Below are 25,449 nucleotides of genomic sequence, written 5' to 3'. Positions count from 1 at the left end.
TCCATCTGTGCAGATACCTTGCCATGGAATGTTGGGGGGGAGTTCTGTAGTGTTACTGTCTCAGTGGGAGTGGGTGAAGGACATGGGAACCTTAGTCCTTTTTAGTCCGAGGGCTATTTCTCTGGTGACAGAGGCTGGTTTTTGTTTTGTTTTATTTTATCAATAAGGAGTTCTAGTCAGAATCATATGTCTGGAGCCTTGAAAAAAAAAAGGGACAGAGTACCCTTGTATATGTGCTGAGCACTGGGTAGGAGCCAATGTGAGGCAGGAGACAGAGCCCCACAGGAACTAACAAACCAGTGGGGAGACATGAGCAGTGATTAACTCATTTATTCCTCAAAGACTTCTTTTAGAGTTGTTCTGTGACTTATATTTTTGTTTTTAATTCCCTCCATGTAATTTCTACTATGGCCCAACCAACATAAATACCTGGAAGGCATAAAGAAAAAAAAGTGACTCTTCAACAACTTTCCAGTTTTGTGGAATATTTATTATTGATAGGAATTTTCAATGGTGTTTACATGCATTGAAAATTTCCCTCCTTTGCCTACACATACAAACAATCACAGTGAGGTTTGAACCATAGAGATATCAATATTCTTTAGTAGCTGAAGAATATCTCCCTGTGTCATATGTAAGCATATTCATGTGTCATCTGAGGTTCCAAATCAATTTCCAAATGTCAAGTTGTTTTTTTTTTATTTGGGGGAAAAAAATTCAAAATTTATAGGAAAAGAAATTTCTATTTAAGAAAGTAATTGTGCAGTTTGATATTTAAAAAGAGGTGTGATGCTTCCAGGTGTAGATACTCAAATAATGGGAAAATAATGATCTCTTCAGCATCCATCTGTGGAAGTGATATCCAGAATGCCACAGGGCACAATGGCCCTGGCCATCTATGTGGCCCCTTTAGCACAAGTCAACAAATAAAACAAACTTGAAAGAAAGACACAAATCATTGTCCAGGTTTTCATTTAGGCACATACTGACTGATTCAAGCATTGCTCAAAACAGACAAATCACTTCGAGTCTGCTATTAGCTGTGGATGCTATTAGACACTGGGGAAATGATATGGAGCATAATAGTAAAAGCATATATTTTTTGCAAAAATTTAGTGAGGACATAGATATAGATGGGAAAATACACAAAAAGCACAAGGAAATGTGTCTATGTAAAAGTGGAATCATTTTTGGACTGGAGGTGCAGCTCAGTACACAAGGCCCTGGGATTAATCCCCGTACCACAAAATAATAATAATAATAGGAATTATTTTTACCATCACAAAAGTTCTTCTCTTGCCTAATATATATCTTTCCCTGTGCAGTATACAAGCATTGTTTCTTCTGTTTTTTTAAAAATAGAAATGAGTTCATTACCCCAAAATTTCTTATTCACTGCTAATTAGATAATGCACTTTTCCTATTGAAAAGACATCCTACCCAAACCTCATTTTCAAAGTGGACAGCATTTATGTAGCCATATATCCTTTGGGTTGGTCTTGAGGATGCTGGTTTGGGGCTGGTGACTTTGGAGGTAATAAATTCACTGGGCTCCTTCTGCCAAATAGCTACACTGACATGGCTTGGAGGCAAGTCAGACCATCTGATCTATAAAGTTGTATTTATCTGTACATGTATGGACTCTTAATTTCCATCAAGCAAGAGAGAAATTGTCTCTTTAATTAAAAACAAATTCACTTTTCAAAATATCTTCCAACTTATTTATTGGTTGTTACGCAATTGCCTATATATATATATATGTATGTGTGTATGTTTATTATCAGGCATATGCTTCTAACTTTTAGATGGAGGAGGAGCAAACTCTATGCCAGATACTGTGTATTCTACAATGGTGCTAATCTCAGAGCTAAATGATACTTCATTTAATTTAAAACAGAGTTTTAAATAATTATCTATGTACCTGTGTTTCCCTTTTGAGTGTTGCACATCATGGTAACACATTCATGTAAAAGCAGATAAAACAAGTGCATGTTCTAAAGTCTAGGGACAATAATATGATCCCTATTTCATTCAAAATTAACTAAACTTTTCATGTGAAATGGACCAAACTTGCATTTTTCTTATTTAAATACAGAGTTTTAATGCAGCATGACATCCCCCAGGGGAAAAGAGTGTCTGTAGTGGGTGACAGTCCTCACATATTTTACAGAATTCAATGAACGGTGAATAGACTGGTAACTTGTTTGAGTTTCCATGATAGATTTGAGACTTAATGGCAAATCATTTTTGTATTTAAATTTTTGTACTGATTTGAAAAAAAAGTCATTAAATATCTTTGAAAGTATATTTCTCATCTTGTTCATGTTGCTCTGTGGTACTGTATAAACCTCATAAGTCCCTTCACATATACATAGTAGCAATTAGCAGCTGAACTAGAGGCCCAGCAGGACAAGTGATTAACAGCTCTGGGTGTAAGCAGTCCAAGGCTCCATGGCAACCCAGGCAGGGGCCCAATTTCCTTCTATCTTGTTGCTCTTCCACCCAAACATGTTGCCCTTCTCTCCGCTGTCTAACATCATACACAGTCCAGCTAATGGGAGGGTGGAAAGCAGAGGGGAGGGTGTACTTTCTGTCTTGAAAAACCCAAACCAACCACTGCATAGAGCACTCCCTCCCATCAGCATTGCTGGGAATGTAGTCACCTTGCCAGCAAGCTGCAAGATGGTGTGGGAAACTGAAGATTCATTCTGGGTAACTCCATGCCCGCTAAAAACCAGGGGTTCTATTAAGAAGGGAGAACAGATAGTAGGACACAGTTTGCTGCTGCATCAGCAACATCCATCATCAAAGAAAGGACTGCCACAGTCCTCTCTTCTCCCACAAGAACCCAGTCTTCAAATAATCCAGTCTATTACCCTATGCCACTCCAGAGCCAAATATTGGGAAGGGAGATAGTGCTGAGTGTAGTCACAGAGCAGAACCAGACCCGTTTCAAGAACCTAAAGGTCTCAGTAAGTATCACTGATAAGGAAAGAGCTCTTTTGTGGTGACTTATAAAGCCCTGAGTGATTGTAACTTACCATATCTATAATATGACAAAGGGACTGTTTACATCATTGGATGGGCAGGTATGTATTTCCAGTCTATGACAGCTATGTATTAAGCCGTCAGTGTGGAAACTCAGTTCCCTCATAGCTCAGTGGTTCTGTTTCATTCCAGAACTATTTTGGAAAATCTGTTATTCTGAAGATACTCCCATCCCATCTTGTTGGCTTACAGTAGGTGAACAGAAGGACGAGTACAGAGACATAGCAGGGAGGATTAATGGTTAGAATTCAGAATGCTGGACCAGTGGGGTCAAGCCAGTATCACTGGGACTGAATAAAAAAATCTCAAAATAGACATCATATTTACAGTGCATATGTAGTAGCCCTTTATATTAAACACTAAGTAGCCCCTGTTTTGTGCCCAATACACTAGGTGATATGGGGCAAAAAAAAGCAACAGAAAACATAACCATTCTCCATAAAAATATTATCTTCTGCTTGGAGGATCTGAAGATGTTTGCTTTAAAAGCCAATTTCCAAGAGCAGGGTGATGTGATGGTGACTGGATGCATATAAACTAGAGAAACCCAGAAAGAGAAAGACCAAGCCATGCTGCCCTTCTGGGGAGCACCTCTCTGTCTTACTGCAGTATAAACTCTTCCTCGCCCCCGGGACACAGAGGAAGCTTTACCTCCCCTTTGCACTGTTCCTATTGCCTAGATCGAGGCAACTTCTCCCCACATCACCATCCCGCCTCGTATGTTCTGTCCCTTCACTATTTTTTTTTTTTTTTTTTTTTTTTTTGCTCTGTCCATGGCTCTAATTGGAGAACAAGATTCATGGCGGGTAGGCGCTTCATTTTTTCCTCTTTGGATCCACAGCCCATCTCAGAGTAATAGTCCCAATACCAGGGTTGAGGGAATAATGAATTTCTCAAGGATGCTGCGGGCAGGAGTCCTCATTTGGAGGTGAGGTTAGACTGAATGGCAGGAAACTTACTTCCAGTTCTGATATTCCACAATTTTACAGAGGCTCACTGTGGGGTCAAACTTAATTTCAGCAGGGTGCAATGGTGCACAACTGTAATCCCAGTGGCTCAGGAGGCTGAAGCAGGAGGATCGTGAGTTCAAAGCCAGCCTCTGCAACTAAAGGCCCTAAGCAACTCACTGAGACCCTGTCTCTAAATAAAATACTTTAAAAAACACTGGGGATCTGGCTCAGTGTTTAAGTGTCCCTGGGTTCAATCCCTGGTACAAAAACAAAAAACAAAAAACAAAAAACCTTAATTTCAGATAATTTATTAGAGGTGGTTTCTTAAAGAAATGGAGAATTTGAATGGAGGGAACATGAAGGAATCCCAAGAGGAATGGGGCTAGGTCAGGGGGTTGGGAAGGGAAGGAAGCTAAGATCAAGGGCAATGACTCAACTAGATCAGAGCATCTATCCAAGAACTAGTGAAGGAAGCTGAATAACCAAAGGAGGATCAGGTGATCCAACACTGCCGCCACAGGTAAGAGACAGTTCCATCTTATCTAGTAAGATGATGTTGTAGGTCCTTAAGTGGGAAAGTGGTGTAAAAATCAGCATTTGATGAAAATCATTTTGATGATTGTATGATGACAGCACCAGAAAAAGGGAAGTCCAGGCTGTAAAGCCACTTCGGAGACCAGAAGAGCTTTCCTCCAGGATGGCAACCGCAGGCATGACAAAGGCCCTAGAGGAACCTTTGGAGGGAGGAGAGAAGTCAGATGGATTCAGTTGCAATTCCCAGTCTAATGTCAAGGTCTGGTAATTGAAATAAAGAAGAATGGAAAAGCTGAAAAACTGAACTGAACTTGGGTACAATCCTGGACAACCTTATTAGAGGGAAGGAAACTTGACCCCAAAGCAGTTCCCCCCCATTTATAAACCTGGAAGGTAGGATAGGGTCATCAATGCAAGCAGGTAGTCCAAGAGTAGAGTCCATCTAGGCGAGACAAAGGGCAGACACCCAGTTTCTTTAAGGACGTGTTGAATTTGACCTGATGGTGAGTATACTGTTACCTAGAGCGTAAATAACAGAAATTCACTTCCTCAGTCTAGAGGCTAGAAGACCTGAGGGCAAGAGCAAGGTGTCCATAGGGTTGGTTTCTTCTAAGGTCTCTCCTCTTGGTTTGGGGATGGCCATCAGCTCCCCGTGCCTTCACTTGATCTCCCAATCACCATAATAAGGATATTAGTCATACTGGGTTAGGGTCTACCCTTGTGACCTCATATTAATTTAATGGCCTTTTTTAAAAGCCATATTTCCAAATACAGTCACATTTTGAAATATCAGGAGTTCAGGATTCAATATATGAATTTGGGGGGTTACAATTTAGCCTACAACATGCCTCTGCTCCAGATGTGCCTTTGGTAAGAAGAAAAAAGGGAGAGCGACCTGGTGACCTCTTGTGGTAAGAGGTAGATAAAGGTAGCAGCAATCATGTTTTACAACATTTTGGAAGTTTTTCCCTCAATGGTTCATGTTACTCTTAAAATGCAAGTTTTCATATCATGAATAACAAAAATATCCTATGGAGTAACCTTTTTCTTTTAGCAAAGAGTCGTACATCATTTCTGATGTGGCTTCATTTTCAAAACCAATCCTTTTGCCAGGATAAATTTTATTCTCATGTTATTTTTTTTATGAAGGGGAACAGCTATTCATGAGTTTTATTATCAGGGGAAAATTGTTAATGCCTAGGGAGAAGCATAATAAAATTTACATTAAAACGAGATACATCATCCCACTTTAACAAGTAATCCAGAAGCTTCTTGTGTGATGCTGAAATGCAGGACCATTTCATCAAAGTTTCCTTTGAGGTACCCATAAGCTTTCCAAAGATGATTTTTTTTTTTATTCACTATCTTACTATGAGTAAAAATAGATTTTTTATTAGCATCAAAAGCACTTCTAAATTAAAGTTTCTAAATCTCATGGAGAGCTACATTTCATATACCTTGTTAAAACCATCAAGACCAAAATTAATTTTATAATGAACATAGCCAAGTCAGTTCTCCTCTGACAAATGAGTGGCTGGCAGCAGTTTTCACATCTGCTCTTCATTCGTGGGATGAGAAACACAATGGGAAAAACTGACTGAACATTTACAGCTCTCTGCTTGCCTGCTACTAATAATCGTCTTTCCTCAACAAAGATGATGATGTTCTTGTCATTTGCTCTGCCAAACAAGAGTCACCAATAAGAGGGCTCTGGGATCAGACTGTCTAAGAATAAATCTCAGTCCTCTATTTACCAGCGGTGATACCCTCAGTCAATTACTTAACCTCTCTAAACTTCAGCTTATGCAACTGTAAACTAGTAAATGATAATCATAACTATCTTTCACAGTAGTTGGACAGGTGAAATAGTAGGGTGTGGTTTGCAGGTGGCCAATTGCTACCATTTACTGAGTGCACACCATTGACTAGAAACTGCTTTAACCGGTTGTATCCATTACCTTAGTTACTCCTATAAAACCTCTAATATTCGTTCATGTTAGAGCTGGAGAAACTGAGGCATAGTAACTTGTCTGAAGTCTAATAAATGACAATGCCAGGATTTTAACTCAGGTACCTGGCTTCGTGGTCTGGCTTCTTTACACCATCTGGCCTCAAGGAAGGAGACAAATTTTCACAGTTAACTAAGAAGCAAACAACTGTAGTGAGGGTTTGAACGATGACAAAACTCAGTTGTTTCATGGTCATTGTCCTTACCAGAGTCGAGTAAAATAACCAGCTACAAGATGATATTGGCAGGTATTGTGGTAACTTCCTCATCCCTTAGGAATATGGGGATAGCTGATTTAAAAACTGAAGGCACCACCATAAACTTACTAGAATGGCTACTATCAAAACAAATAAATGAGCAAAAAAAAAAAAAAAGGAAAATAAATGTTGGCAAAGATGTGGAGAAATTGGAACCATTGTGCACTACTGTGAGATGGTACATTGGACCACTATGAAAAACAACATGGTGGTTCCTCAAAGAAATGTAAAATAGAACCACCATATGATCTAGCATTTCCACTTCTAGGTATATAATCAAAAGAACTGAAATCAGAGACTCAAGATCTGTACATATTCATACTTCTAGGATTATTCACAATATATAAAAAGTGAAAGAAACTCAAACTGTTTTTCCATAAATAGATACACAAAATGTACATATAATAAAATATATGTGTTGTAAAAAGTAAAAAAAAAAATATGACATATGGTTCACCATGGATGAATTTTAAGGGCATTGTGCTAAGATAAAAGGCAGTCTCAAAGTAAATACCATATGAACTTATTTGAGGGACCTAGAGTAGTCAAATTCACAGAGACAGAAAGCAGAATGGTGGTCTCCAGGGTTTGGAGGGAGAGAAAACGGAGAGGTTTCAGTTTTGCAAGATGAAAAAGAGTACTGGAGATGGATGGTGGTGATGGTTGCAAAACAATGTGAATGTACTTCATACCCTTAACAGAACACTTACAAAAGGTGACGATGGTAAGTTTCAAACTATGTGTATTTTAAAACTAATTATAAAAGTTGAAAAAGAAAAGGGAAAACTACTTGTTGATAAGAATAACTCATTACAGGAGGTAATTGGAAATGACTTCCAGCAGCCAACTTTACCTCCACAATCACCACAGCAGTCACCAAATGGGTAAAGGGTTCCAAGCATCATTGTGGTCCAGAAACCATGAGTCACAGACTCTCCAGGAAAGTTCTGCAGACCATGGCAACTGCCACTTAATCTGTCTTCTCTCTTCCAGTGTATGTTTTCTGGGGACCTTAAGACCTAGCTGCTATAGGCAGACACTCCACTTTCACCCAGTGATCCCAAAATGCAAACTAAAATGACTAAGTTTCTTTTTATTCTTCAACACCAAATATGCAACTTCCACTAGAATATTTCTGGTTCAAAAGGTGAAATGACTTGGGCTGGGGTTGTGGCTCAGTGGTAGAGGGGTTGCTTGGTATGTGTGACGTCCTCAGCACTGCATATAAATAAATAAATTAAATAAAGGTCTACTGACAACTAAAAAATATATATATAAAAAAAAAGTGAAGTTACAGATCATGTTTCCCCTCTCTAAAGGAGGGTATATTTATGAAGCCTACACACACTTAAGATATAAGATGAACAAAAGTTTTAATTCAAGAACATGACCTCACCAGACCCTGTGCGAAAAGAGGAAAAACAATCATTCTTCCTAGACAGGACTAATGAGGGAAGCAAGCTTGGTTTCAGGGACTCTCCCGTCCGCCCAAGGAACAAGGTCTCCATCTTATGGCCAGAGAAAAAATAGCAGTTCAACAAGCTCGTTTTCATTAGACTTTTTCTTAAATGAATTCTGGCATCAGGATTTCAGAGAGGACATGGTGTGGATGGTTTGTCTCTGCTCCATGTCTGGGGCCACAGCTTGGGGTCTATCAAAAGTCGAATCCTGGAATCATTTGGAGTCATCTTTATTTATAGGTCTGGCAGTAGATACTGGCTGTCAGCAGGAACCTCAACTGAACTGTGGGCCAGAAGACCTACCTGTGTTTTTTCCATGTGATTTCTCTGTGTGGTCTCTTGTGGGCTTCTGCACAGCATGACACCTGGGTTCCAAGTGAGCATACCAAGTGAGCAAAGTGAAAAGGCATAACATTTGAAAGATCTCGCCTCAGAAGTCACAGATCATTTCTACCGCATTCCACCAGTTGAGATGATAGTAAGCCCAGGTTCAAGGAAAGGGAACAAAGACCACACCACCAATGAAAGGAGTGTCAAGGTTGTATCATAAGGAGAGCGTGTAGGTGGAAGTTACTGGTGGCCATCTGTTATTGTTTACATATAAGGTGTTCCCCAAAAGCTCATGTATAAGACAATGCAAAAAAGTTCAGAGATGAAATGATTGGGTTATGAGAGCTGTAACCTAATCAGTGCATTTTAATCTGCTGATAGGAATTAACTGGGTAGCAACTGTAGTTAGGTAGGGTATGGTTGGAGGAGCTGGGTCATTGGGGGCATGCCTTTGGGATATGTATTTCATCCCTGGTAAGCAGAGCATTCTCTCCGCTTCCTGATTCTCATGTCCTGAGCAGGTATCCTCCATCATACCCTTCTTCCTTGATGTTCTGCCTCACTTCAGGCCCAGGGCAATAGAGTTGGCCTTTTATGGACTGAGACCTCTGAAACTGTGAGCTCCAAATAAACTTTTCCTTTTCTACATTGTTCTTGTTGGGTCTTTTGAGCACAGCAATAAAAAAGTTAACAAAAACACCATCTTTGAAAATCATATACTCTGCCACATTGTCTCCATTGTTTGGTGCTTTGTCTGTGGAGGATACTCTCTAGTAGACGTAGACATGGGACACAATGATCCATACTCTTTGTACCCCCTTCCTGTGTGTTCTACATGCCTTTTCCCCCCATCTCTTTGTTATTGGACTTCCAATATTCTATCTTCCAGGAGTTTGATCCAATCAACCACACCATTTACCATTGCTCAATGTCCTACATTTATCTGTATCTTAGACTATGTGTCTCTCTATTCAAAGATGACTAAATGTATGTCTAGAAGTTCTGCCCACCAGGAGGATTCTTCTCAATGTGGTCCTTTATGGCCCCTCCCAAAATGGGACTGTAGCACAGTATTAATTCATTTTCATCTCTACCAACATTCCAAACTTGTCCCACGCTTGAGAATTTTTCCTCCAACATCATCAACTGGTCAAAGGAACATGTCATGAAGACATAATGTGAGAAAAATAAATACAACAGATGGGTAGATTAGGGCCAAGTGTCATGTAACTTATTTGTGACTCAGATCTTGCTTAATGTGTTCCCATGTATACCATTTCTATCATTCAGTGGGTTGTGCTATGAGAACCCAACCTTATAATACTCAGGTCCTGAAGGGAAGCTCTGTTCATATAGTCATTTGATATTCTATAATCAAGGGCTCAGTTCTACTAGGGTTCAGTACCATACTCAAAGCTGCTTTTCTAATGGTCCAACTCTAGTCTTAGTCTAAAATCCTAGTAGTTTGCACTGTGATTCTCCCCTTAGGATCTCCAGAGATTCCATCCAGTTCCATTACATATCATCAGGCACTTTGGATCTTGCTACTCTGTTTTTGCTGAAATCTTACTCCACTTATTAGTGAAGAAAAAAATGAAGGGATAGGAGAGAAGATTGTAAAATTGTATGATCATATATATGGAGTACTCAGAAGGAAGCTATCAGCATGATGAAATGGTCTACCAAAGCTTCAGGGAAGCCTGGACACAGGTCGAGGAGAAACTGAGCAGGGAATGAACTTCAGTCATATGAAAGAAGAGGGTGGCATGAGAAGAAAGACAGGAGAGTTATAAAAGAACCAAGTTTATACGTATATAGCCGTACACACATGCACATACCCATGTATTGCTTAATGACAGGAATACATTCAAGGAAATGTGACATTAGTCAATTTCATCATGGTGCTGACATCATAGAGTATACTTAGACAAACCTAGATGCTATGGGTCAATCATTCAACGTGGGATTTTGAGGCTATCAAGAAACACAGCAAACATGAGATGTAGGAAGTTGCTGCCAGTGTAACATGACATACCATTTTACAATAAATTTTTTTTTAATAATGGAAGGATGCAGGTCAGGGGTAGAGTGCTTGTCTAGTATGTGAAAGGCCCTGAGTTCAATCCTCAACACATGCACATATACACGCATATACACGTATATATGTATGTATGTATATAGATGTGTGTGTGTGTGTGTGTGTATATAAATATATATACATATATATATATATAAAGATATAACTTGACACTGTATATTTTCATAACTGAAGAGACAACTACCAGGAAACTATTACTACTGACAAAATTACTCTGAACATAACACAGAGAGATATAGAAATGGAAAATATGAAAAGGCTAATTAACTACTGTGAAATTGAAACAGAGATGGACAATGACCATTAAAAAAAGGGTTCCAACATTTCCCTACAGACACATGGATGCTTGCTTATGATGGAGCTGTCACTAGATCCCTGGAGAAAGGAATAACCATTAAATGCCTATTCCCATCAGATGGTATCTCCTCTACTTGGCTATGGATCTCCATTTGTTTCCCCTCTGCAAATATCTGACTCATGTACAGTCAGGTACAGTCTTGTATAGTCTATTTCTTTACTCTTGGTAGCACACCATTGTTTGGGAACCCCTCTTCTTTCTTGCTTCTGCAAAATCACATTTGCCTGGCTCTGGTCTTCCCTCTGTGTCCATATTCTCCTGGATCCTGGGCCTCAGCTCTTCCTCCTGAGTTTTAAATAGTGGAGGTTCAGGAACACTTTGCTCTTCTCTGTCTCTCTAAATGATCTCCACCAGTCCTGCTTCTCTTCATTTCCATTTCTACCACCATATTTCAAGTCACAGCTATCTCATTTGACTTCAGCAGCCTCTAAACTAGTCTTCCTGCTTCTATTACCACATAGCAGCCAGTTTTGAAAATGTAAGATGATCTGACAGCCTAAAAGTTCCCCAATGATTTCCCCACTTTAATCCCTTAGGATGGTAAGAAGCTGTCCTGGGTATGGCCTCAGCCTCCCTCTCCCTTCTCTCTAGGCACTATCCCCAACAAACCTCCTCTCCAGATTGCAATTGCTGTTTATTTCCTACGTGAATCTTTTATTACCTGAAATTATTTTTATTTATCTCATCCTCAAACTGTTCCCTCCTTGTTTTACTAGTCCTACAGATTTTATGTTTTCAGCTCTTAAAATTTGAAACTTTAGGTTTTATTGACCTCAGTTTTCCTCATCATTTATTTTCAAATAATTTCCATAAATGTATGGCAATGTTCCTCATTTCAGTTCCTCTTTTTTTCTTACTTTTTGCCGTAGTTCAGTGGGTGTGAATCATTCTTGGGTCACAGATCATTTTGAGGGTGTCATGAAGGTCATAAAGAAGATGTGAAATAATTTCCCAGATGGGTAACTAGGGAAGGGAAACTTAGTTTCACCATCTAGGAAATGGAGGGAATGACAGTGCAAACCTGGAGTAGATGCGTTTTTATGCCCCTTAGACCACTTCAAAAATGAAGGAAAATTTTGTGTGTGGTGCCATTCTCCCACCTAAATCACACCAAGGCATGTCACTCAGCTGCCTCAAGACTCTCTCCAAAGGCAGCACAATTTGGGACTCTCTGGAAACTCCTGTCCTGGGGACAACCCTTACCCCATGGATGGCCTACCTATTCTCCTGTTCTGCATTAGGATAACTCAGGCACATCCTACAATTTTTTTTTTTCAGAGGATTGCAGCAAGATAAAGAGTCAGATATTACCCATACTGATAATCCTTCCTTCCTGCTCTCATTCTCCTTTGATTTGAGGTCAGCCTGGGCAACTTAATGAGACCTTGTCTCAATATTTTAAAAGTCTGGGGATATAGCTCAGTGATAATGTGTTTGTCTAATATGTATGAGAACTTGGGTTCAATCTCCAGTACAACATCAACAATAACAATAATAAAAAGAACTTAGCAATGGGAGTATCTGTGAATATAAGGTCGGGTTAAGGAAATGATGAGTGATGGTATATAACCCAAGGTTGAGTAATGGTGGGGAATCATTACCACACTTAAGGGCTAAGGCAGTATTGATGCTGTGGCCTTCAGTAAAGGGACCAGGGCAAGAAACAGGGTGAGGCAGGGAGGTCCTTCAGGCACAGCATTGAAGGTCCTCTCCCTCATTTTGTGCCAGTATTAGTCTGTGAGCAAACATCTCCTTAAATGTGATGTCACAGGCCTCTGCTTGCCTCATGCAAGTCCTAGTACTGAAAGCAGGACATAGCGGGCCATCATTTTTCTCTCATCCTTTGATTTCTTACTGATGCCTCCAATTTGCAAAACCCAAATCTGAAAACAGATTAGAAAGGTAGAGAGTAGCAAATGGAAAAATCTAATCCAACACATGATGTTTAGATGAATTAAGATATAAAGTACTTAGAGAGGTACCTAGAATATGCTACCATTTTTTTTTTTTTTTGCTATTATTATCATTGTCTATATGATGCAAGACTTCAAATCAGGGGCTTCCTGAAATTCATTAATGGACTGTTTTCATGGACCAAGAACCTATCCTGATTAAGCCCTTTTTGTTGGATGGTATGACTTCATGAACTAGTCTTCAAACCTTTTTTCCTTTTTGTTAAGTTCTTGCTGTTTCACATTGTGGCATCCACAGAAAACATTTGTATGACATCACAGGGAAGAGATGAAGTTGTGATAAACCTGGGGCACCCAGGGATTCTGCTGGCCCCAAGAACTGTGGATCAGAATCTTAGATTACCCATGCCACATAGGAAACTCTGCTCAAATCTATTAATCTATACTGCACAGTAACATCAACTTAGCTTTTCTAAAACGACACCTCCATCCAGCCTTTGGCTTTAATTTTAGAAAAGTTATATCCAGAATTTTTGGTCTGATATTCAAGATCTCAAGATTAAGTCATAAACTTGGAAGAGATCTCAGTAGTCTTTTGATTTATTCCCTTTATTTCACAGAAGCACAGAGTGAAGTCCTGCAAGGTTGTTGTAGCATGGATCTAGAATGAGTCTGGGGACAAAGTCTCCAGGGTTGAAGGCTTGGTCCCCAGTTGGTGGTACTCTTGGGAGGTGGTGGAAAATTTAAGAGGTGGGGCCTAGTTGGAGGAAGTAGGTCTCTGGGGTGTGCCCTTGTAGAGTATATCTGTCCAGCAACATGCCCCACCCCACTTCCCAGCTGCCATAAAGTGAGCAGCCCTGCTCCCCCATGCACTGCCCTATTATGTTCTGCCTTACAAAGGCCCAAAGCAAGGGGACCAAGTGACCAAGGACTAAAACCTTTCAAATTATGAACCAAAATAAATCTTTCCTTTTAAAGTTGATTTTCTCAGGTATTTTGTCACAGCAACAGAAAGCTGACTAACACAAAGGTTAAATGACTAATTCAAAATAATGTACCAGTCTTTCTGCTAGTAAACTGTTATTTGCCCTATCCATTTTTACCTATTGACATCCAATGACTTGGTTAAGTTCAACTGCCACCTCTTTTATGGAGACTGTCCAGTTCACCCTTTTGGAAAGTGAATACTTCCTCCTTTAAATTCTCTACAAGAAGAGAGAACAGATAAAGACTTGCTAGCTGTTTGAGTCTGAAACTTCTTGTGTTCCATGAGGTGATCAAATCCTGGGATACACTGTTTTACAAAGATTGATTTATACACCAAGACACAAATTCACTGATAATAGTTCAATGAATGTTAGAGCTTAGGTTGGCTTCTTAATATAATCTGTAGCTTAAAAAAAAAAATAGAAGGCCAATGTATAAGTAAAATAACAAATATGAAAATTTTATTTTAAATGAAAAAAAAAAACCTAATAGCAAATGTATGAAGGCCATATACATTTCCTGTAGTATATTTTTCATTTCTTTTTTTTTTTTTTTTTTTTTGGCTGGTTTGTTCTGCTTTGTTTCCTACACTGCTTTAAAAATGCAAAAACCATTCATGGCTCCTGGTACAAACAGGCCATAGGCTGCATTTGTCCAATGGGCTTACTTTGCTTATCTTTGATATCTGTTATTAGAAGGAAAATTAACTTGGAAAACAAACTTAATTAAAAGATTACTTGGTGAGTAAATAATTAGAATAATAGGAGTTGGAATTTGGCCAGGCCGTCAAAAAAGTCTGAGTGTTTACTTGGTGCCAGGACTGCTCTTGGTCCTGGAACTGCACTGATCATATAATCCTGGTGTCCAGGGAAGAGCTAGAGGAGTGGGGATGTCATGGAATAATGATTCAGACTGCTGTGTGGGGGCAAGACGGGTGGACAATAAGCAGGGTGTGTTAGTTTTTTGTAGCTATGACTAAAATACCTGACAAGAATAACTTAGAGAAAGAAAGATTTATTTTGGCTCAGAGTTTCAGAGTTTCAGTCCATGGTCACTTGTTCCAAAATAGAAACATCATGGTGGAAGACCATGGTGGAGGAAAGTTGCTCTGTTCATGACAGCCTTGGAGCAGACAGAAAGGGAGGAGCCAGGGAGAAGATAAATCCTTCCAGAAAAAGCCCTGTGACCTACCTCCTCCAACTAGGCCCTACCTGCCTTTCGTCCATTCAGTGCTCAATGGATTAAATCACAGTGAGGGCAGAATCCTTATGATTCAATCATTGCCTGAAAGCCCCACTTCTGAACCTTGTTGCATTGGGGACCAGGTTTTCAAAACATGAGCTTTTGGAGGGGAGACATTCCAGCTCCAAACCATAACACAGGGAGACTGATTAAAAGGCAATATTATAGTGGGCCAGAAGAGAGATGATGGTATTTGGACCAAGATTATCATGTTAGAGGCAGGATAGTTAAGTAGTTAGATTTGGGAGATATTTTAGATATAGATTCAACCAGACTAATGGATCAAGTGGATGGTACTGTCACCCTTGTGCCTACTGGAGGTGGCTAGGAGGTGAAAGAGGTTGAGACCCAGTGCTCAAAGGAAGGCTGCTTTTGTACTAAGATCAGGGACAATGCAAAAGTGAACTCACACGGAAAAGGTGGTAGGAGTATCAGGCAGAGAACCCTTTGAGATGTAGTCATGAATTGAAATTCTTGTTGAGTTATTGACAAGTAGCATCTAATTTTAAATCTGTTGAAAACTTTTTTTGCACAGATGCATCTTTTCCCTTAGCTTTAAATGTATATAAGTCATCATTATTTGGTTTAATGTATACCTGTGAACTCTCCACTTTACTCTAGAATTGGATCTTGCCAGCAATTTACGTTTCTTCTTCTTCCTAATCCCTTTTCCCTAACTACTGTCCTCCCACACCAACCCATATTCTAAATTTTGTACTTATTATTCTCTTACCTTTAAATATATATATATATATATATATATATTTTTTTTTTTTTTTTTTTGCCAAAACAATGCTTTAGTTGTTCTTGTATTTAAACTTTAGAAAAATGGCATCTAGGACATGACTTTTAAAATTTTTTAATGGTTTTTATTGGTGTATTACAATTGGTGGGATTTATTGTGACAAACTCATATGTGCACATAATATAATTTAATTTCATTCCCCAGTACCTCCTCTTTCCCTCCCCTGTGTCCTCCTTCATCTACTGGTCTCTCTTCTATGTTTGTGGGATCCCATTTTTATTCTTTATCTCTCTAGCTTCTGCATGAGAGAATACATAGGGACATGATTTTTTTTTAAAAAAATCAGCATTGCTTCCAAGATATATTCATGTTATTTGTGTGTTCATTCATTTGCTCTGATGAATTATAAGTATACATAACTTATTCATTTTCCTATAGAAGCACACATTATGGTTTTGATATGAACGGTCCCCTGAAGACCCATGTGTTGAAGGCATTGTTCCCAACATAGCAGTGTCAGAAGTGGGGCTTTTGGGAAGTGATTGGATCAGTAAAGCTCCAACTTCATCAGTGGATTGTTCCATTTTTGGATTAATAATTTGATGGCATTGAGAGGCGGTGGACACTGTAGGAGGTGGGGTTATTTGGAGGAAGTAGATCAGTGGGGGTATGCTCTGGAGGGTTATTTCTTGTTCCCCATTCCTTCCTCTTACTATTTCTTGCTCTCTCTACTTTGAGGCTGCTCTGTGGTGAACAGTTTTCCTCTGCCACATCCTTCCACCATCATGTTTTTGTCTTAGAATCAGCTGCCAATAAAGCCACCAACCAAAATAAATCTTTCCTGAGGTAATTTGATTGCAGGAAGCAAACACTAATTTGTGTCATTTCCAGTGTTTTACTATCATTAACAGTGATGTTGTGAATATTTTTATACTTTCCAGGTAAATATATGCAAGTTCCCCAAGTGTATATATTTAGGTGTGGAACTGCTGAATCATGAAGTGTGTGAATGTTCATCTTTATAAGGCTGTACCAAATTGCTTTTCCAAGTGGGTATACAAATTTCTACTCATCTCAGTAAGAATTCCCATTGACATACATACTTCTCATAATTTGGTATTGCCAGACTTCTTAATTTTGACATTTACTGCATGAAAAAAACAATATCTCATTGTAGATTTTAATCCCCCAGATCAATAATGAAGCCAAGCATCCCTTCATATGTTTAGTTGGCCATGGCACTTCCTTTTCCAAAGTGACATTTTTTTTTTATCTGACTTTACTTTTCAATAATCGGTCAACTGCCAAAACCTCCTGTCATCTACATTTCCTCATCAGACACATTATTTTTGATGAGTACAATTATTTTACATTTGCCACATTTATACCAAGAACCCTCCCTTTTAGGGCATTTGTAGTATATTGTTAAAGTCTAACCAATAATGCATTAATATAGCTCCTATTAGTTGGGTGAATTGGGGGTAATTTTCTACATATGACTATTCCTATCCTCAACAGATTAGTTTCCTGTCTTGTAATTTCAGAAATTGTTACCATTTTAGGGGTCTAGAACTTTATTCCTACAAGTTCTCTTTCTTCTATGCTACTTTGTAACATCTGGAAGGTTGTACATATTCTACTCATCCTCCCTCCCCCACCACCACCACCAGGGATTGAACCCAGGGGCACTCAACCACTGAACCACATCCCAAGCCCTATTTTGTATTTTATTTAGAGACAGTGTCTCACTGCGTTGCTTAGCGCCTCGATTATGCTGAGGCTGGTTTTGAACTCTTCATCCTCCTGCCTCAGCCTCCAGAGCCGTTGGGATGACAGGTGTGCAGCAAGGCACTCTGCATTTTAAATCCACTATTGTATGTGCAGTATGCAGTGCATGGACAGGCACATTGGGAACACTTAATATATTTTGTATTTTTTCTACATCTGTGTAGAAAGACCACACAGAAAAATATTTCCCACATTTTTTTGCAGCTGGTCCCACCCAGCATTTGGCACCCTGCAGGTTTTCCTTTCACCCCAGCCATTTCACTCTGCCTGTGAGAAAAGCAGCAGGCTAAATCTCTCACCTCTAAGTGAGCAAAGAACTCCCTTCTTCCTTTTTTTTTTTTTTTTTTTTTTTTTTTTTTTTTTTTTTTTGTAACAGTGGTCCACTTCACCTTTTGAATACAGCTTGGAGGCTTGTTTTTAAAAGGGAAAAGTTTTCCTTTTTTCTCTTCTCCCTCTCTTCCTAACTTGGTGGAAGAGAACAAGATTACCCTGAACTACCTGTGCTCCCCAGGAAGGAGATATCTGCCAGAGGATCTCCAAAGTGAATATCTCCCAAATTAACAACTCAATGTTAACACAACATTAGGGCGTCTTGGGACCCCCTGTCAGGGCACACCTGGAATGTAGCCTTTGTAAAGCTCCTTTAAAAATCCCCCTGGTCCTTCTGATAAAGAGAATCACTGTGTCTGGGACAGGAGTCCCCTGTGCTTCTCCGTTGCCTGGCAAAGCAATGAAACTTCTTTTCCTTTTTCTCAAAACCGTGTCCTCATTATTGAATTGGCATCGGGGACAAGGACTGAACTTTCAGAAACACTTTGTTCTCCAAAACGGGGGTGGTGGGATGCAAGCAAGAAGGTAGGAGATGGGGTGACCACAACCGAAAGGGTATGGGTGCGGGACGACTCCTAAGTCTGTGGGTCACTTGTTGCTCTGTGGGCGAGCCCTTCCTGACTCGTGACGTTTTCCTGGTCCTGTATAAGGAGAGCAGTGCCCACATCACTATCCTGCGCACCCTTACCCTTCTTTCTCTTTCCGTCCCCGCGCCCCCGCCCTAGGGCCCTGAACCCAGGGGCGCTCTACCCCAGACCTACATCCTCAACCCCTTTTACGTCTTTACTTTATTTGAGACAGGGTCTCGCTGAGTCGCCGAGGCTGGCTTTGAACTTGCGATCCTCCTGCCTCAGCTTCCCGGGTCGCCGGGATGACAGGCGTGCGCCACCACGCCCGGCTCCCGCACACTTTTAAGAGCTAAGAAACGCCCCGACACAGAAGCAAGTGAAAACACACCCACGTGCTCCCTTCTTCTCCCGCGGCCGCCAGTACTTTGAAACGGATCAGGGAGAAATTGTCTTCGTGTCGCGTCTCACACTTTCAACACGATCTTTTGGACAAAAATAAAACTGAAACAAAAAACATTTGAAAGAAGGCATCAAAAGTGATAATAAAACCTCGTGTTTTACGCCTCTTCACGCTCTGGCGGGATTTACTGTGCGTTTTCGGGTTGATCCTGCGCGGAGGCGCGGGTGTGGAAACTGCCTCGACTCCAGGTCCGCAGCCGGAGAGGCGGGGCCTGGACGTGACGTCGTGGCCGCGGGGCGGGGCCGGCGGTGGGGCGAGGAGCTCCGCGTGCAGTGACGCCGGCCGCCGGCTCCCCGGTGCCAGTCCCTACCGCTGGCCGCCTTCGCGTGGTCTCTTCGCCTTGAGTCCCGGGCAGAGATGGCAGACGACCTTGGAGACGAGTGGTGGGAGCAGCAGCCGGCAGGAGCAGCCAGCAGCCCAGGTACCACTCTGCCCGCGTCCTGCCTAGCACCTCGGCCCAGCCGCTTCTGGCCGCCAGGGTCCCGCAGAGGGAGCGGTACCACCCACAGGCGTGCGCTCCACGCCTGCCTGTCAGTCAAACACTCTTTTCCAAGCTGTGCTTTTCTTTTTTCTTAAAACTTTGAGGCTGGATGACAGTTTTCGAGAGGAGAGGCAGTTTTGCCTCGTGGTTAAAGATAACCCCTGGACTAGGTTCAGACTGACTGGTATTCTAATACTTTCTGCTGCTTTTCCTTATCTGTAAAATAAGGGTAATGATAATGTCTGTTTCATAAGGTTGTGAAGATTAAATGAAGATACTTCAAGTTTTGCACTTTGATTCTGTTGCTTTTCCTTATCTGTAAAATAAGGGTAATGATAATGTCTGTTTCATAAGGTTGTGAAGATTAAATGAAGATACTTCAAGTTATGCACTTTGATACAGCATTTGGCACTTTATGTGCAGTAAATATAAGCTGTTATTTTTCTTGCTATCATCATGTAGTCTGGAATATTAGACCTGGAGATGAGTTTAAATAGAGATCATCCCTTCAGACTCACCTATTTTACAGCTAAGAAACCTGCCCTAAAGATGTTAAGTAGCTTGACAAGTTAACATAGCAAGAAACAAGACTAGAATTCAGAAACAAGACTAGAATTCAGTTAACACAGTTTGAACAATTTTTACTCTCTTGTGCTATGTTTACCTATTCCAAATGCTGTGGATATATTATCCTTGAGTAACATTAAGTAACTCACTTATAAGTGTGTGATGCCCCCTCTTACCAAGCATCTAACTAGAAAACTGAAGTGTTAAGACACTGCTGTCATGCTAAGTGAGATAAGCCAATCTCAAAAAACTAAAGGACTAATGATCTCGCTGATAAGCGGATGAGGACATATAATGGGAGGGTGGGAGGGGTTAGCATTAGGGTTAGGGTTAGGTTTAGGTTTAGGGATAAGGAGGGTGGTAAGAATGGAGGAAGGACTGTATAGAGGGAAAAGAGGGGTGGGAGGGGTGGGAAAAGAAATAACAGATTGAATCAAACAACATTGCCCTATGTAAATTTATGATTACACAAATGGTATGCCTTGACTCCATGTACAAATAGAGAAACAACATGTATCCCATTTGTTTACAATAATAAAATAATAATAATAATAATAAAAGTTTTACAGTAAAATTAAAAAAAAAAAGACACTGCTGTGTACAGTGCCTGGAGACTTTAGGTAATAATAGCAGCTTGGCATTTGTTGATTGCTTACTGTGTGTCAGATGCTGTTTTGAATGCTTTACATGCACAATCTCATTTAATCTTCATCAGTGCACCATTGGGTAGTCACTGTTATCCTCATTCTAGAGGTAAGGAAGTTGCACTGAAAGCTTAAGTAATTTGCCCAGTATTGGTGAGTGGGGAGCTGGAATTCACAATGGAGCCCCTCTGAGTCTGCACACTTTTATTTCTCATAATTATTCTATTTATCAAAAGTAAGAATCTTATCTTCAAAGCAATAACTTCTTATTGATTTCAAGAGTTTCATTATTTATAAACCCACATCACTGTTGTGGAAGCGTGTTGGGGAACCTTCCACTTCAGGAGTGTGTTGGCTCCTGAAGTTTGCTCAGAGCTAGATAAGCTGCATTTCTATTAAGCTTTTTTTTTGGAACCAGGGATTGAATCCAGGGGCACTTAACCACAGAGCCACATTCCCAGTGCTCCCCCCGCCCCCGCCCTTCTTTTTTTTTTTTTTTTTGAGACAGGGTCTTGCTGCTGAGGCTGGCCTTGAATTTGAGATCCTTCTGCCTCAGCCTCTCTAGCTGCTGGGATTACAGGCATGTGTCACCATGCCCTGCTGCTGTTAAGCTTCAAATGTCACCTCCTTGCCAGTAATTCAGACATAATCTTGGAACTCAAGTCTCAACTACATGGCTGCCTTTTTCAAGTCTTTTCTTAGTTAGTTAATAGGAATGTCAAATGTAAACCTGACTCAAGTGCTGCATTATTCTCCAAACCTACTTTTTCTCTAGACTTTCCTACTTCAGTAAATTTACCACCACATATCCAACTTCACAAAGGCTTAGTAGCATCTTGATTTATTAATTTCTTCCCTTATCCCTCACGTTTTATATATGGAGTCCTGTTGTCTTTGTCTCCACAAGATAGCCTGAATCTTTGCCTTTTTCTCCGAGTACACACTATTATCCTTGTTTGTCTTAATCACTGCGGTAAGCTAATAATTTCCAGTTCAATCTCTGTTCTTCATTCAGAAGTCTGCATACCCTCTCCAGTGGCTTTCCCCTGCTACACAGAGTGGAACTCCAACATGGCTGCCTTTTTGCCAGAATTATGACTTACTCCCTACCAGTTTACACTGCCTCAGCAACACTGCCCTTCATTCTGTTCCTCAACAGGCCACTCTTATTCCGATTTAACCCTTTGTAATAGCTCTTCTGTGTTGTCCTATTTTAAAATGACTGGCTCTTAGCATTAAGAACTAAGTTCAGGGCTGGGGTTGTGGCTCAGTGGTAGAGTTCTCACCTGGCATATATGACACTGGGGGTTTTATCTTCAGCACCACATAAAAATGAAATAGGGTATTATGTCCACCTACAACTAAAAAATATGAAAAAAAAAAGAACTAAATTCAGATGTAATGTATTCAGAAAGGCACTTTCTGGTCAGCTAGTCTAGAATAGCCATCCAGTGACTCTGAAATTCTCACTGTACTATGATTCTCTGCAAAGCATTTAGCACCAACTGTTATTTTTCTCATTTAATTATTACTGTCTCCCAACACTAGAATGTATACTCCAGGTAAGCAGGAATTTTGTTTTTCTCATTCTTTGCTCTTTATCCTTAGGGCCTAGAGTAGTATTTGGACACATGGAAAGCACTCATTCTGAAGCTGGGCGCAATGGTGCATACCTGTAATCCCAGCAACTTGGGACACTGAAGCAGGAGGATCACAAGTTCAAAGCCATCCTCAGCAATAGCAAGATGCTGTCTCAAAAAGTAAAAAGGACTGAGGATATGACTCAGTGGTAAAGTGCCTCTGGGTTTAATCCCTGGAACCCCAAAAAAAAAAAAAAAAAAAAAAAGCTCTCATTCAGTATATTTTAGTTACCTAATTTGTCAAGATTTTACAGCCAAACAAAATATTTGTGATTCTTTTTTCAAATCACATGACTTTTTGCTGAATTTCTTCTGGAAATGATGAAGTAGGGGAACACTTGAATCTTTCCTTTGGCTGAATAACTGGTTTGGTTTATGATTTTTTACACCAAAGTGAGACCCTTGCATTGTAGGTGTTGTAAAGCATTCTTTGTACACATAAAATTCAGACTTGGAATACTTACAGTAGATGCTGACAACATTCAACAGATAATCAACTTCAGGGCGTGTCATTTTCAAAATTGTTTATTGAGCTTACCACTGCTTTAGCACTAACAGAATTAGAGTTATAGGGGGAAAACTTAACCAGCTTACGGTTCAATCAAAATGCAGATAATATTGAGACAGACATTCAGAACAAAAAACAGGCAGGATGAAATTTACAAAGCAAGGAAAGAGAAGAGAAAAAGATGACTACATTATTTATCATTGTTATATACTTGAAAACTTCAACAGGTAGACCCTCAGATAATCTTCCTGGGCTGGTTTTCTTTAGAATATGTAATTTTCATGATTCTTGCAAATAATTAAATGAGCGGTTCTTGACAACAATTATGAAAGTTTAAAGGTACAGGTATATGTGTCTTTCTTCAAATCAGATGCACAGTTCCTGCTATAATTTCGCTAAGTGTCCATGAGGGTTTGAAAAATACCACTCATAAATGTGGAAAGCCTATAAATTCTTCCATTTTCCCTCACTGATTTAACAATAAATATATTATTTTGCGGCAGAATCCTTTGATCTTTTCTTAATGTTCTTTGGTTGAACACTTTAGATGCATTCATAGAATTACACATTTTACTAAATCACAAACAGGTGAAATATAGTTTTCCTTTTTATCAGTTTTCATAGAATTCTTAATTGAATTCTTAAATTGCTTAAGTATCGTTTTTAAGAATAATAGTCAATGATGCGCTACTTAATTCTTATTCCTGAGTTCTTTGTTAGTTTTTAGTTCACACGAGGCTGTGGATCAGCAAGCTTTTTGGTAAAAGTCTCCGTCTGTAAAACCTTTAGGCTTTGCAGATCCCTTAACCACCTGTTCGAACTTCTCAGCTCTGCTGTTGCAATGCAAAAGCAGTTGTAGACAATAAATATGTAAACAAATTAGCATGGCTGTGTTCCAGTAAAACTGTTTTTATGGACAGTGATATTTGAAGTTTATGTAATTTTCACATGACATGAAATAGTCTTCTTTTAATTTTTTTTCAACATTAAAAAATGTAAAACTATTCATAACTCTTGTAGGGCCACACAAAACCAGATGTTGGCCAGAGTTTTCAGATCTCGCCTCAGGCTAAAACTAGGACCCTGAGTTGTGTCTTGTTTCTCTAGGACGAATTTGAAATATACCCTAGAAAAATTGGGTTTTCCATTGGTTATTCCATTACTCAGTCCATAATTATCAGTCATCTGTTAGACCAGTCATATTAGTGTTAAAATCAGATACTTGATTCCAGATACAGAAGAGTAGTTCAAAGATTTTGAAGCTAAATAAATGGAGGGCTGAGAAAAGACTCCATCCAGCATCAAAGTGTCAGGTTTTTAAAAATTCTGTTACAAACTAATTTGTTTTCATTCATTTGGATTTTCATCTGCTTACTTTTAATGATTTAACTGTAGTCACTCTAGATGAGAACAGTGTATTTTGTTTATGTATGTTAATTTAGTATTACTGTTATTGTCCTTCAGGAGGGCACATTTTTGCAGAAACAGAATTGTGCACAGTGACAGGATTCTTTGTTTCAGTTGTCTTATGTCACAACACCATTTTGTTGGATTCCAGATAGTACTTCAGTTCTTCATTGAATTTGCTTTTTTATCGTATTATATATTGCTTGATTGAGCCTGTGCTTTGGTTAGTAATCGTTTTACTAAAATAGAACATTATTTTCAAGACTTGTCTTAATGGGACTAGAACTTTATCATCATTTAAAGATGGTTTCTGCTGGTTGCCTTCAAAATGTTCATATTTTCTTAATCTTGTACAGTAGCTTGTCCTCTTTTTCTTGATTGCTCTTGAACTTATGCCAGCTTGTCTTAAAAATGTACTATAGGGAATCTCCTTACATGGAAGAAAACAATTTTGAAATCTCCCAACATAAAACATTTTCTGTTCCTCTTTCAGATGAAACTTTCCCAGGGTATTTTGTTTTTCTGGGACTATTGTTGGTATGTTATTTCTCCTGTTTCCACTCTGGAATTTCCAATGTTTTTTCTTTCCATTAGCATAACTCCCAATGTTGAATGTCACCCAGGCATAACTGCTTTTCCCAACTGTCATACTTCATTGCTATCTCTTGGCTGTATTGCTCTCATATGTCTTGACTGAATTCTCTCTTTCATCCATCCTGCATTCACTCGAGATTTATCAAATACCTGCTTTTTGTCAGGCACACCTCTAACTACTCTCTGCATATGTGAATTATTTTGGATGTCAGAGCTTCTTCTTCAACTTTTGTAGTCCCTTCCTTTCCCCTGCTCTCTTACTGCTTTCCCTTAACTTCCACTTTTCCATTTCAGACTTCTAATTCACTTGTTCTCCCCATCTACTTCTTCCTCTGCCTCTTGCCTGTGGAGACTATTGCCCATTGTCCCTTTCTTTGGCTCCGATAGCTTGATGCTGCCCATCCTCCAGCTTCTCCTCCTTGAAATCGGATGGACCCTGGACTGTTTGTGTAGTGACATCAGTGTACAGAAGCAGACTTAGCTGGGTGAATATGGGGAACTGCTTCTGCTCTGTTGGCTCCATCCCAGCAC

The 25,449-nt window shown here is 39.7% G+C and overlaps 1 protein-coding gene across 2 annotated transcripts in view; it reads left to right on the top strand.

Annotated features, from left to right (window-relative positions):
* Positions 1–25,449, top strand: part of Col8a1 (collagen type VIII alpha 1 chain) — a 525,631-nt gene that overhangs the window by 140,018 nt on the left and 360,164 nt on the right. Inside the window, exon 1 of one of the 2 annotated variants that reach the window (XM_047563750.1) lies at positions 19,301–19,498. The exons of the other annotated variant lie outside the window; for it this stretch is intronic. Within the exon in view, the coding sequence (XP_047419706.1) occupies positions 19,435–19,498 (64 nt within the window). The 5' untranslated portion in view covers positions 19,301–19,434. Of the gene's footprint in view, positions 1–19,300; positions 19,499–25,449 lie in introns of those variants that run through there. 2 annotated transcript variants of the gene reach the window in all.

This window comes from Sciurus carolinensis, chromosome 9 (genome assembly GCF_902686445.1).
Source record: "Sciurus carolinensis chromosome 9, mSciCar1.2, whole genome shotgun sequence".
NCBI lineage: Eukaryota > Metazoa > Chordata > Mammalia > Rodentia > Sciuridae > Sciurus > Sciurus carolinensis.
The sequence above is the reverse complement of the archived record's forward strand: the minus strand, read 5'-3'. Positions and strand labels throughout refer to the sequence as shown.